This window comes from Trachinotus anak, unplaced genomic scaffold (assembly GCF_046630095.1).
Source record: "Trachinotus anak isolate AG129_WGS33_773 ecotype Australia unplaced genomic scaffold, CSIRO_AGI_Tana_v1 ptg000021l, whole genome shotgun sequence".
Lineage (NCBI taxonomy): Eukaryota > Metazoa > Chordata > Actinopteri > Carangiformes > Carangidae > Trachinotus > Trachinotus anak.
The window spans coordinates 4126782-4140934 of record NW_027273872.1 but is presented as its reverse complement, the minus strand read 5'-3'; the positions used below and the strand labels follow the sequence as shown (position 1 = coordinate 4140934).

Sequence of the window (14153 nt, the reverse complement as noted above, 5' to 3'; positions counted from 1 at the left end):
ACCATTCTTAACTGGCAGATAAGTAATATGCATGAAACTATGAAGCACATTTAAAAAAGAAAATCATGGCAGCAGGAACAGTTTTTTTTAGTTTTTTTTTTTTTTTTTTTTTACAATGACATTATCTATTCTCACATGACCTCACTTCCTGTCAGCAATATGTGCTCTGTAAATGAATAAGCTCACTCGGTTTACTAATTTGGTTTAACAGTACTATGTTTAATGAGTTCTATTTAAAATGTTTTGTCCAAAATGAGGCGTATTTATCTCTTTCTCAGTTCTAGGGATCCATGAAGCAATGATTTAGGTCTGTGTCATTGACAGATAATGAAATAATAAGACTGGGGAGCTAAAATATCTAAACTCTGACATGAAATAAGGCTTACTTTAGGAGTGCCCCTGGTTGTAAACTGCAGACTGCAATTATTTTTGCAAACACATACTTGGTAGAAGTTTCATTCTTTCAAATTAGCAGTGGGCCTGTCAACAACACCATTCAGAAGTCAAACTACAGTTCCGCTCTTCAGAAAAACTTACTTTTTTTCTTGAGTGTGCTGTGATATCATTACAGTTGAATACTGCAATTCACCTGTCAAGGACAACTAGTCATCTCACTAATGTGGTGAGAAAAAGTCTGCCAGTGATCCAGAGGTCAGAACACGAGGGATTTGTGGAAGCGCATGAACGGCAGTGCTTTACCCTTGACGCATCTTTGCACCCTGTATAAAAGCCAGTCACCTGCAGGCCAGAGTGAGCCCTAACATCAGGCAGTAATTCATTCAGTGTGTAGAGGAATTACACAGGCTCCTGCTTTGTATCCCAACATGCACCACTCTCATTTCATGCTGCTGGAGAGGAGAGACCCTCTTTTTGCCATTGTGTTATCAGAAAAACACAGCTGTAATCCTCCTCAACGACCCTCTGCATCCCCTTTACCACACGACAAATTCTGCTTCACTGGTCATCTGTGACCTCAGCTGGACTGAAATGGAGCAAGGGGAACATGTTTCGATCTTTGGGCTCTTATTTTCACTGCAGGTAGGTCTCACTGGGTGTTACTATGTACCATCTCTAAGAGGACCACAGTGGGTACATGAGCTATAATCAGTGAGCTGTTGCATTATAGTCATAGGAATGCTCTTCAGTGACTGAGTGTATCTTTAAAAAAACAAAATGTTAATACAGGGTAGCTTGCTAGCACTACAGTAAACTGCTATAAAAAGTCACAAGTATAAACATACTGCATATGAATTTCTGGTCATTTTTAAAACTAATAATCTACTGCAAATGAAAGTACAGCTCACAGATAGTGAAAGCTAGGGTTGTGATGTTTCTCTAGTCTACATATGCTTTCAAAGCAAACCAAAGATGAAGTACAGTCTTGAAAAATAAATGTCCAAATTCATTGCAAAGGCCAAACAATAAGAATAAACTCTTTGTTTTAATTATGACAGGAAGCTAGAGTTAAAGCTGTGTTCTCAATGAATTATTATTATTGAGTTACGTTTTACAGGATTTTCTTATTTTTGAAAGAACATACAGGTAATGTGCTCATCTGATATCTTGCTTCTCTATTTTGATTTTTTTTCTTTTTTACTTTGACTCATCTAATTCTGAGTCAAAATTGAAATGTCTCATATACTGAGAATGTGGCACTCAAGAAAAACTGCTGAAATTACCTTAATTGAAGCTAATGGGTTAGGCTGAGGTGTAAATTTTACTTTGAGTTAGTGACTGTTACGTGCAGTATGCTCTACTACTGTTGCCTGCAGTATTTGGCTGATAAATTACAGGCCTCTGTAATTACTGATTGATTACAGCATGGTCATTTTAAATGCTTCAGTTACTGAGACTCTGATTCAATTACAAAGCAGATCTTCAGTTTGACTCTACTACCCAGTTTCTTTTTCTCCAACCATTTATTATGAGGTCTGTTGTTTTGCGAGTCTCACTTTCCCTTGTCCCTGAAAGTGAAGTTTAATCAGCATGGACTGTATGGTCAGACATAATGACATGATGGAGGGTTTCATAATGGGCCCCCACTTCATGTTCCTAATTGCAGAGAACATAATGACCTGCAGTGGTGAACCTCAGAGCCAAAGTGCTGCTCTAGTCAATAAGTGGCCATTTTAATCTGCCAGGGCCAGAGAAGAAGAGTGGAGAGGTCCAGTTAATTGCATTATCCTTCCACTGTGTCACACACTTTGTTACCTAGATACTGACAAGACTCTGTCTGCTATGTTGTTTTGGTTTGTGCACAGAGATTTTGAGACAAAGAATCCTGTGTATTTGGAGGCACAACTTCGGTTTTATAGCCAGTGAAGCCACTTGAACCCTAAACATCCGCAATGCCCCGACCTTAGCCATCTGTCTGGTTTTCCTCTAGTAGCCAGAACAATTAATGAATTAAATTTTGACTATACCTGTGATTATAGCAAGTGCTGAAATATCTGTCTCCAAATGGACAGACACGAAAGACTGCTCCAACACAATTTGATAATTTTACAAAGACATCTGAGGAACTCAAATTTAAACTGAAACATTTTATTTGTATTACAGTAACTATACAATTTATGCGAGCCTAGACCTAGAATTGGTAAAGTGTGGTCAGCTTTTGTTTAAAGTATCAACACAGCGGGGTGCTCACGTGCAGCACAACAAGCTTTAGACGCAACTTCTGACATACCGTCACCTTCAGAAGTCGCTATGGTTAACATGTTACCATCCCCGACTCTTCAGCTGCTAATTGCTCTCTGCTTTCTCTGCTCTGTGTTCACCTGCTAGTCTCTAACTTAGTCTGTCTTCCACTTGGAGGTGGATAAGTAGTGATTTTTCTATTTTATTTTATTTTTATCTTTTGATGAAAGTATTTGTCTGCACCTGAAAATGATTTTGGTGCAAAGGAATTAAAGATTGAATCAAAAAAAAAAAAGTCAAAATTGCAGGCTGAAAGCTGAGCTGAGGGGAACTGACCATCTTCAGTGGATTCATCACAGCATTAGTTATTTCATCCATTACTATAATAAAAATATTGATAAGAGCAGCTTTCATTTGATGAATTTTTGCCATAGCAAAGAACTACTTCACTCTCTCCTCCTACGTCTTTGGTTAATGTTGGTTTACGTCTACTTACATTGTATTTGGCAGGTTTGTAATAGTTGATGACAATGAGGAGGTGAGTTTGACTCCTGGCATAACTTTTTATTCATATGTATAAACGTGTGTGCAAGTGTTGCATTAGCCAGCTACATATCTGCAGAGATTAAGTGTTTACCCTGAGCTGATACGCATCAGTTACACTTCATGATGCGTTTATTATTCAGTGGCTCAGGGTTTTGATTTCAGCTCACAGCAGAGGCATTTCACAGACACATGGTTTAGTGTGGGTAAGAAAAAGGCTGGGAGAGAAACTCATTTCTCTTCCAGGATGGAAAGTTTTTGTAAGATGTCACTGATTATAGCTTTTAAACGCATGGTGGGATTCTTAATAAGAGAAAAGATCATAAAGATAATTGGCATATTTCAGGACATACACTCCCTGAGGATAAAACCACTATCTTTATCCCCGAGCATCAGTGAAAATTACTAAGTCTTCAGATGTGGCAGAGGAGATTGTAATGCACATTTCATATAACAGAAAGAGGGAAAGGTCATGTGTGGTTTGATTGAAATGGGCAGAAAACCATCAGTCACATCTCTCAGCTCGAGGTGTCAGCCTATCACTGAAGGTGCTGGCTGACTGCTGGAGACCATCACTAAGCTGTCACCTCCACCATATATCCAAACACAAATTTAATGCCCACTGAAGCAATGGGCTGGTCTTTGTCAGACACTGCTTTCTTGTCAAGGGTTTTAGATCAGACTGTGTGGCCAAGTAAATGCACTCACCAACTCCTTTTTTCATTAAACGTTGCTCATATCAAATTTGTAATCAGGAGGAAGGCTCCTTAGTTTGACTTTGTCCGGCTGCAAAGACGGTTATTTTACAAAATTAAACTAGTGGTAGAAAAAAGTCAATCTCCAAAAGACATACCTCTGAGAACGAGCAGAAATAAATAATGACTTGTTTTGAAGTTTTATTTAACAAGCTACAATCAAATCATCAACATCCTCAGTGGATTTTAAGGCTTACCAGGGCAAAAATATAAACTCTTTGTTTATCTTTTGATGAATTTTCTTTGTTTCCCTAGTCTTCATATTTCATTGATAAGTATACCACTACTGTTCGTGGTGGTGCTGGTTGTGGAGAGCAAACCGTCTGTTCGACTCCTGTCTCCAGCTTGGCTCTCATTTTTTAGTCATTAACTCACGTAAACATCCCATCTGTCCTACTTTCATGCTTCCTTTTCATCAGCACTCCTCTCTGCTCTCGTCTGTGTATCAGCCAAGTGTGTGGGGATTTCCTGCGTTTTCAAAAAGGATAACAAAGCCCCAAAAGTGTCTGTGACACTCTAACTCAAGGTGAAATTGCTGCTACACTCAATTGATAATGTTTTTTTTTTCCACTGGCATGTACAATTCTCTTTTAGAAAAATATTAACAAGTGAAATCTTGCATGAGAGCTCAAACCACATAGTTATTTCATTTTTTGCAGGTGTGAAAAACAATTCACAAATGGAAATGACATTTTCTATCCCATGTTTTTATGTGCTCATTTTTTGGACAAACCACATTTTCAGCTCCTTGTCAGGTGTGAAACATTTAAAATGAAGGCACACAATCATCGCGGCCCTCTTCCTGCTACTGTTTACTAGCCTCCAGATATTACTTTGCTGTTGCAGATACTTCTATACCAGCTGGGACTACCATCAGAATTTAATTAAAAAACTATCACAGAAATATTGTGTCCTTGCCCAACAACTGAGCTTTTGAAGTTTGGACTGACTAAATTGTGTTTACTTCTTTCCAGACTGTTTTCTGCAGGGAACACTTTTGTGCCTGCTCTTTAACAGGTGTTTCTTGATACACATAACTTGAATGCCACGTTTTAAGTAAACATTAAAATATGGTCTGAGTTTTAACATTAACCTTTCTCTTAACCTAAACCTTTCCCTTTTGGAAACCTTTATTCACCATACATTTAAATTAAAGTTTGTAATGCTATATCTTGAATCACAATGAGTCCAACAGCTGCTTAAGCTCCAGGTCCTTGATTAACAGCTTTAAGGCCACAGTGAACTTTATCCGAGCGTCTTGACAGATTATGTGGTTCTGGAGGTTTTGGTGATGTAGTGACTGTTCTCACAGCTTCTTTCTATTTACTCTGAACTGGGCTGGTTTCTCATCTCACATTTTGCTCTCCGGACTTTACATCGTTTCGTTCAATATGGATTTATTAAAGAGGAAAAACACTTCCTAAGCTGCAAACTTGCTCTCAAGTACAGTGGAAACAGCGTACAGTGACCCCGGTTTCTGTGATCAGGCATTTATAGTCATCAAAAGCTTGGGACAGAATCAATCCCAGACAAATGCTGTTTAAAGAATTCTCTTATTGTAATCAAGTCGTTCACTTACTGTGTTCATTTTGGGTCTTTTCCACTTATACTGATCAATTTGTGTAGGACAGATGTGATCAGTATAAACAGTTTCCACCATACCTGTCAAGTTTGCCAGAACATGGAGGAAATTTGCCTTGAAGGCTTTCGGTCAGAAAGGTTTTCTGGCAGAAAGGCAACCTAACCAAGTAGTTTTGGTGCTGAAACCCTATCTAACTGCGACTGAAAACTGAAATTAAAAATAAAGAAAAAAGTGAAAATAAACTGAATAAGTTAAAAACCCCAGTCTTCTGGGTGAGTCATAGGTCTGGCCCATTCATCTGCCACAATAATCTCCTTTAGATGCAGCGTTTGTCTGTCGTTATAGTACCTTCTGCCAGCCTTGAAGGTAAACTTCTCTAAACACCATAATAAGTTCACGAAAGTATAATAAGTTCTTCAAAAGATGTATTTTTCTATCATTGACGCCTCTATCACAACTGCTGCAAACCATTCTGGATTAGTTTATATTCTGCCAGAGGAGGGGAAATAAAAGTTGATGGCGCAACACAGCTAACAAGCTACAATCGCTTTCTCCATTTGTGGTCTCTCTGATTCCTCAGAGGTCATTGTCAAGACATTTTGTTATTGGCAAATAGTGTGAATTTGTGCATCAAAATTCACAAACATGGATTTACTTCACTTCCACATGAAAATCCACAGATTATGGCGATTCCATTGGAATTAACTGATTTCATTTTGTTGTTTTAACACTTAGAAACTTTAGAAAAGCGACTTTACTCTTTAACAATTGGGGAGTTATTTCTTTGTACAATGTAGGTATCAGCTGCAGCAAACCTATGCACGCTGTCATTAGAGAAAAAATGTTATACTGCTGTATGTATCCCACTAAACCTGCCACCATTTGCTCACCAGTGCTTAAAATGAGAAGTTTGTTCGGGAAGAAAGTTAGCTGCGTTCAAGGACAGTTATCCTAAGAAACGTCATTTGGTACAAAATGTTATCACCCATTCCTCTTCCCCCTGACCAGACCTACTCCCAAATCTTCTTCCTCTCTCACACTTCTGTTCTCTGACTTGAAATTTTTATATGTTATGATATACTGCCTGATAACGGATAGGCAGCTGATTTGGGGTATAAACGGACCCTTACTAAGGCTCATCATTTAATTTTTACCAACTTTCATTGAAAAGAATGCACTATGTTCCCACACAGCAAACGGTTGCTCAGTTGCCTACTGAAAACAGTAAAGTAAGGACAGATTTTTGAATGTTGGTGCAAACTGGAGCGTCTCGAGAGCTTTTGCTCTTTGATTCTGAAATTTGACATTTAAAGTTTATTGTTTAGACATCTGAACATTTTCTGTTATAAAACAAAATTGGTGTCACATTAGAAAGTATCTCAGTGGCATATGCATCATCTTAATTGGGCCAGTTATCCATGAAGATACGAGAGACTTGCCACAAACAACAGAACAGGCCCAGAAATGCAAATCTCAACTTTTAACCAATGCTCACACTTTTGGAGAGGATTTTTTTTTCTGTAAGCCCAGTGACAGTACATTAAAACAATTCAACACATTTAAAACCAAATACGAGAAATAGAGCATGTCTCAGCAATGCAGTGAGAACTCTCAGTGAAGCAAAAACTAACTTTCCTTGTTATATCCTTAACTGGGTTAAAGCAATTTCTCCTAAAGTTCTTTTCCAAAGATGTCACTCGCAATTTGTTTATTTCGATAAATCTGCTGCTGACCCACTTTCTGAAGATGTGATTTGTATAAGTTTATCATCAAGTAAAGCCAATATCTACTTGGAATATTTCTTTACAGCTAAGAGGGAAAGACAGTACATCTCCAGCAAATCCACCTCTCTCTTTAACGTATGCACACACACACCATCATGTAGACACCCAATAATCAGGCATGTGAGGAGCCAGCTCCGCTGGATGATAAGACTTATTCTCTGATATTTCCAGTTCTGACTCATGATCTCTCACTGACTGGAGGCAAGGCCAGACGAGATCCTTGGCGCGTTTCTCTGCCCTTCACTTCAATGCAATTCACTGCACTTTACTCTCAATTTGCCAATGAACAGGTACACATCAGACGACCAGGGGACACAGACACATTTGGACAATTTGTGTGTCCATTGCTGTGATTTTCCCACACTGGTGAAATCAGCACATGTGGTAGTTTCAGGGTTATATTGATGACATCCAATCTCTTTTGGAGAGATACTTCTGCTTTTAGGGATAATGTTCTTAGAATAACGTTGTAACAGAAACCAAACTGCTGTTGACCATCCCATTGAGAGCAAATGCAAGTAGCACAATTTGAGCAAATCACAGAGATAACTAAACGATAAGTGTCTTTCTAGTCTCCAACAGAGTGCTCACAGCTTCACCTGGAGCTGGGATATGCACCTCCAGACATTTTTGGAGCAAACCAAAATGTGCCAGTAGCATTAAATCAAAAACTACCATGTACTGAGTGAAAGCTGAGATTGGATGTTTGCTCAGATTTTGTTATCTTGTTTACCTCTTATTATTTGGTCAGATTTTTGCTTGTTTTTTAAAAAAAAAAAATCAAAATTTAGCTAGTTTTAGTCTATTTCATTGATTCAAGGGTGGGTCTAGTGTTCTGGTGGCAAATGGTTACAGCACATGCCACAAAACCACAACGTCCACAGTTCAATTCCAGCTCTGGATCTTTGTTGCAAGTGTTACCCCGTCTCTCTTTTAACGTTTCCTGCCTGCTTCTTTTTTGTTGACTATCAAATAACGGCAAAAAAAAGTTGCAGTGTATTTGCAGCATTGTGGACATAAAGTTTGACGTGAAGCACAGTCTCTCCACCATTCAAACACACCAAATAAGTCCACAGCTGCTTTTTACGTAGGGTAATAATGAGTACCACCACCATAGCCATGCTGTTGCCACCTACTGACTGTGCTAGAGCCCAATTATTAACTTAACCAAAGAATGAAAACACTCATATGGGCTACAACAGTGTGATTTTTGATTTTGGGCTTTTCACTTCCTGAAAACTGATTTGACATACAATATTTCAGAATTTAGACTTCTTTTGTTTAAAGAAAACTTTTAGAAAACACACTTATCTTTCTCAATGTAGCACATCAAAATATTTTTATAGTACCAGTAATCTGATAAATCTGCAGAGAAAAAAAGTGGGGAAAAAAGTTAACAATTTTCAACCAGTTAAACCAACAAACCTGTGCATACAGTCGCTTCCAAAGCCAGCACAACTTACATTAACAACCTTGCAGTTTAAATGCATTTAATTTTGTATTTTTTCCATGAAAGGACACTGAACAAAACCTGCGGAGACATCCCACAGGCAACAAAGGCAACCAGACAGATTCAGAGTTTCCTATTGAGCTGGTGTTCAAGTCTAACAGACCTGAAGTGTTGCGACAATACAAGACACGGCACGACACTGTCTCTCTTTCACTCACACACACACACACACACACACACACACACACACACACACACACACACACAATCTCTTAACACTCATTCTCTCAGACTATGATATGAACTTTGTTATTTATTACAGCCTGCGTTCCTGTTTCATTAACAACCTTGCAGTTTAAATGCATTTAAATGCATTTAATTAACACACAGACACACACACACACACACACACACAATCTCTTAACACTCATTCTCTCAGACTATGATATGAACTTTGTTATTTATTACAGCCTGCGTTCCTGTTTCTCATTTCCTCTCGTTGACAACAATCCAGTCCGAAACCTATCATACCAATCCAGCTCGCGTTCTATTTTACATGACAATCTTCTTTTCACATCTTTTACAACACTTCCTGTCCCTCACACCCACAGTCCCCCCCACCTCTCTCTCCATCTCATCTCGTCTTTCCTATCTGAACCATTTCTCTCCATCTCCCTGCCCGTCCTCCTCCACTTTGCTAATCTCCTCGCTGCCTCCAGCTAAATGAATCACCCTCACATTTCTAGTCATCCCTGTTTGCTCCATTCCCATTTTCACCCTCCATCTCTCCCCCTACCTCACCACACCCCTATCAGATCCTGCCTGCCTGCTCACACCTGACCTCCTCTTCCTTCTCAATCCTTTCCTTTTTGCCAGCCCTCCTCCCTCTCATTCCCTCCGCACATTGCGAGCAGAGAGGTTGGTAGGAGAGCATATAATTTCTCAAGAGGAGATGCTGTCAGCTGACTGCCCTCCAGGCTAAGAGCTGCTCTCCTTGCCCCTGGGTTCACAGAGTCATGGCTCTGTTCTGCTCCAGGATTATGCAGATCTTAATTCCCTTCAGCTCCCACCTGAGGTTGGCAGGGCATGAAATAGGGAAAGTGTTCACTGCAAATAAAAGTTTTTGTCACCATGAAGGAGAGAGAGGGCGAGAGGGAGGAGGAGGGCAAGGATGCATGGAAGGAGGAGAGCAGAGAGAAAAGGGAGCTAGGGTGCTTGTAGATGGTCTGAGTGAGTCAGTGTGGGATGGAGGAGAGACAGGAGGTGTGTGTGGTGGTATAAACCAGGAGAGACAGAGGCAGGGAGGTGTTTTTGTTTTGCTTGTCCCCAGACTCACTGAATACACCCTGACTGCTGCCTGCCACCACATGTGCCGTGTGCGCTCAACTCTGTATCTTGCTCTGATTCTGGAAACATGAATCCAGATGTTTAGTATGCATGACATCTCTCAGGTTTCAGTCAGTAGGCAGGGGATGGGTTGTGTCCCAATGAGCTCTTTGTTCACATGTTGTTGGTAAATTGTCAATCACCCCATGAATATCAATCATTCACTGGAGTCTCGACGTTACCTTTTAACCTTTAGAATCAACCCTGCAATGCAAGTAGGAATTCCACAGGTAGTTTGTGACCTTTTTTTTTTTTTTTTTGCAATCGTTAGGCTAATTTGTGCAAGTGGGCTTATTACTAATTTGCATTTCCTATCTATTTACAAACTGCGACCATGGTATCACATTGATTCTCAGCGTAAAAACGTCAAAGAACTGGAATATGTGTTTGTAATAATCATGCCTACCTCTGCCTCTGTCGCTTTATAAAAGGATATGTGTCTTTTTTTTCTCATTTCATGATATCTTTTTTTATTGTGATCAGTATGTTTGGGATCAGTTAGCTGAAGGTAACCTCAAGCCATTCCTTCGCACCCACATTAAAAACGTTTCATTCCTCCCCCTGAGGAGCCGCATCTGCGTGTCAAGTTCAAAAAGTAAAAGTCCGCAAAATGACTAATGTGAGAGGAAGAGCAGGTCGCGTCGACTCTGCCGCTGGAAAAGTTGATGTGAAGCAGTAAACGAGACAGAAAACAACTGGCATCATCACCAAAAAAAAAAAAAAAAAAGAAGAAATGTCAGTGCGCCTCACCTGATAAAGCCTCCTTGGAAAAAGCAGAAAGACAAGACATACAAAATCCGAATGACCTGTGGGAGCATCCTCTGGCTCAAATCTCTCCTCAGTGCCGCTGAATCAACTTGCAGAAAATAATTTCGGGAATCAGCAAATCCGGTGAGCAGCTTGTGAGACTGGGTTGGAGGAGGAAGGCATCGTCTCTCTCTGTGATCCAAGCTTGTCTTTGGGGAAACTTCTCCCCCCTCCCACCAAGTCCACAGAGGGCTGCACACATCCACACAGCGCGGCGCTCTGCTTCAGGCAGCTGGGCGGCTGCGCTCAGTGGCTGGGTGGCTGTGCTGCTGCTGCTGCTGCTGCTGCTGCTGCTGCTGCTGCTGCTGCTGCTGCTGCTGCTGCTGCTGCTGCTGCTGCTGCTGCTGCTGCTGCTGGGGAAGGGGAGTGTCGCTTCCCTTTCACTCTGGGCTTTTTCTGTTTAACTCTGGTTTCGCTTGTTTTGTTTTTTCCTCTCATGTATCTTCCCCCCCGTCACTCCAAAAAATTAAAAAAGGGGTGAAAATTTAAAGGAACAGTAGCATTTGTTTTGATGTGTTCCTCCTGTGTAATTGGCCTTAATTCGCATGGAGGGAGTGATGGCTGTGATGATGAGCTAAATTGCAGTGTTGAATACACGCCGGTTGATGACCAATCCGGAATGAGACACTAATAAGAAAATGAAGTTAGGGAAGTGTTGGAGGAGGAGGCTTTCAGGAGATTAAAATGTGTCTGTGTGTAGGAGTGCAGCCTATGTGGAGCCGGTGTAATGGGCTTAAAATGGTGCCTGAAAGTTTGGAGGCTCAGTTAATTCAGTCAGTATCTCTAGATTTCTGGTTGCTTTATTAAACCTTGTGCACCTCTTAGGCCACTGGAGGGCAGAGCATGTTGAGCTCCTCTTTGTAAATATGGGCAGGATTTAAAAGCTGCGCTCATCAATTTGTATAAATGTAACATGAAAGGAATCTCTCAAGGTGACAAACCCACGCAGAATTCCAGTATCTTGTAACCGGCAGCTTCACCGAGCGTTTTATTGTCTTTCAGCTCATTGTTTTGGTTTTCTGCCCACAGCCGGCAGCTGTTTACAGTGAACACAAGAACATGACTCCAAATGAATCTTAATGTTACTCCATGTCTTTATGAGTTTAAAGAATACTACAATAATTTAGCGTTACACTCCGAAGACATTGCTTACAATGGACAGTTAGTAAATAAGTAGCAAAATCAATGTAGCATGTACTGTCTCTGTACTAGCTCTCAATAAACCCGATGAAATATAAGATCATGTACAAAATAAATAACAAAAAAATAAATCTCATCTTACGCAGCAGAATGGCGCCCACATCACCCATAACTGTAATTTGAAGTTGAGGGAGGTGGAGATGGGGTGAGTAGATGTGGAGTCAATGGTGGAGGGAAAAACAGAGAGGAAATGAAAAGATGGGGGCTTCTGTAGCTGGCAGCTAGACTGTTGTTGCTGCTCTCCTATCCAGCTGGCGAGCAGTGGAGCTCTAAAATCAGTGCTGACATCTGGGGTTAGAGAGTACACCACCTACTACAGACCACTTTCACCCACCAGGTTTCCTCGAAAGAACATAGTGCTCACCAAATTAAGATGAATAGCAACGAATCACCCATTAGTTTCTGGACTGGCTAAGTCTTTTGTAAACTCTATATATGATTTCTAAAAGCCTGGGTCATTCTATATTTTTTCTTATTGTCATGAAAACCCATGGAAAAAACACAAATGAATTAGCCTGTCTCTCATTATTTACAGGTTTCCCTACTCTGTCTGTAGCCTCAAGCATTTGACACCACTTTTACTTCTGCCCAGTGGGACAGTTTATGTAGGTGGTGGGTGGATGGGGCCCTGTGTTGTAACTGTGCAAGTCCAAGAAATGGTCCAGAACATAACACCCCCTAAAACCACTAAGTGTTGTTTTTACACTTCATTTTTTACATGGATTAAACCAATGAGATGTAACATGTTAATTAGTGATCTTAAAGGTGGTTTTATTTTCAAAAAACAAAGAAAAGGGGGTGACCCGATGGCTGAGTGGTTAGGGAGTGTACCACATGAGCGTAGATGCCCTTATCAGGCGAGTTGCTGTTTCGGCTTCCAACAAACTCTTTCCTGCATGTCATTCCCGCTCTCTCTGCCCCTTTCCTGTCACTCTCTACTGTCCTGTTGAATAATAAAGGCACAAATGCCTAAAAAATATCTTAAAAGAAATAAAAGCTACAACAGCTGGCCAATATAGTTTTCAGCAAAAATTACTCAAACAGATATAAATTGTGCAATTGTTGTTGACTATTTTCCGCAGTGGATTAATACACATTTGGTGCTCTAGTGAGTAATTATGACACCAGGCATAGTTTTTTGAGAAAACTGGAGGCCTAAGGCACAGATTAGTAAGGATCATTTCATTGTTGGTTTCGGTCTTTTCACATGATTTGTTGTCATTAAGAACAATTAAAATTATTACCAGCCTCATGCTTTAAGACACCCAGCTTCAAGTTTTTAATGCTCCAATGCAAAGATGACGGTAAATAAGCTGCTAAGTCACGTAAGTGATATCTGTAGTGAATGCTGAAAATGCCAACCCTTTTATCTTGTCTGTCACTCTGTAACCTCTCACCCTGCCCTCAGGTTTGTAGATTAATAGCTGGCTTGCCAATGAAAGGTCAGATTCCACCTGTGGTGATCACTCTGACCTTTTTTCCGTTCACCTATACAACTGGGCAGAAAGTGTTCTTTGACTAACCCTACCTTAATATAACCACGAGCCATGCTTCTGTTTTATTCATGGTCACATACCAAACTTGACCTTTTAGCATAGTAACCTAAGGAGACACTGTTTGAGATCGACTCTAATATTCCCCATATGACATCACAGGCATGTTTTTTTTTTTTTTTTTGACCTAGTCTGTAAAGACAGAAAGAGATCACTGAGACCCTGATTTAGACTAGTAACAGAGTTGAGTGGAAATTGCTCCAAAATGTGCATGTAATTCTCCATCGACTATCCATTATATTGTCATCATATCCAGCATTTGTATATTTGCTGTGAAAGTGGTTTTTAGCTGGCAAAATTGTGCCTTAGAACGTTTTCATCCCCTTAGTCCTGGAGAAATGGCTGCTCAGCCTGGCACAAAATCCCAATCTTGAGCCTTCCCCTGAAGGATTGACCTGTGGCTGGAGTAGCCTGTTTGTGGCCTAACCTCTTTCTTATCCTCCACTGCAGAGTAAA

General features: G+C 40.3%; 1 protein-coding gene across 2 annotated transcripts in view; it reads right to left on the bottom strand.

Annotated features, from left to right (window-relative positions):
• Positions 1 to 12251, bottom strand: part of glra4a (glycine receptor, alpha 4a) — a 43323-nt gene extending 31072 nt beyond the window's left edge. Inside the window, exon 1 of one of the 2 annotated variants that reach the window (XM_071458115.1) lies at positions 10888 to 12251. In XM_071458115.1, the coding sequence (XP_071314216.1) occupies positions 10888 to 10955 (68 nt within the window). In that variant the 5' untranslated portion in view covers positions 10956 to 12251. The remainder of the gene's footprint in view (positions 1 to 10887) is intronic. The other variant, XM_071458116.1, reaches the window with a different exon arrangement.
• Between the last annotated feature and the right edge of the window lie 1902 nt (positions 12252 to 14153).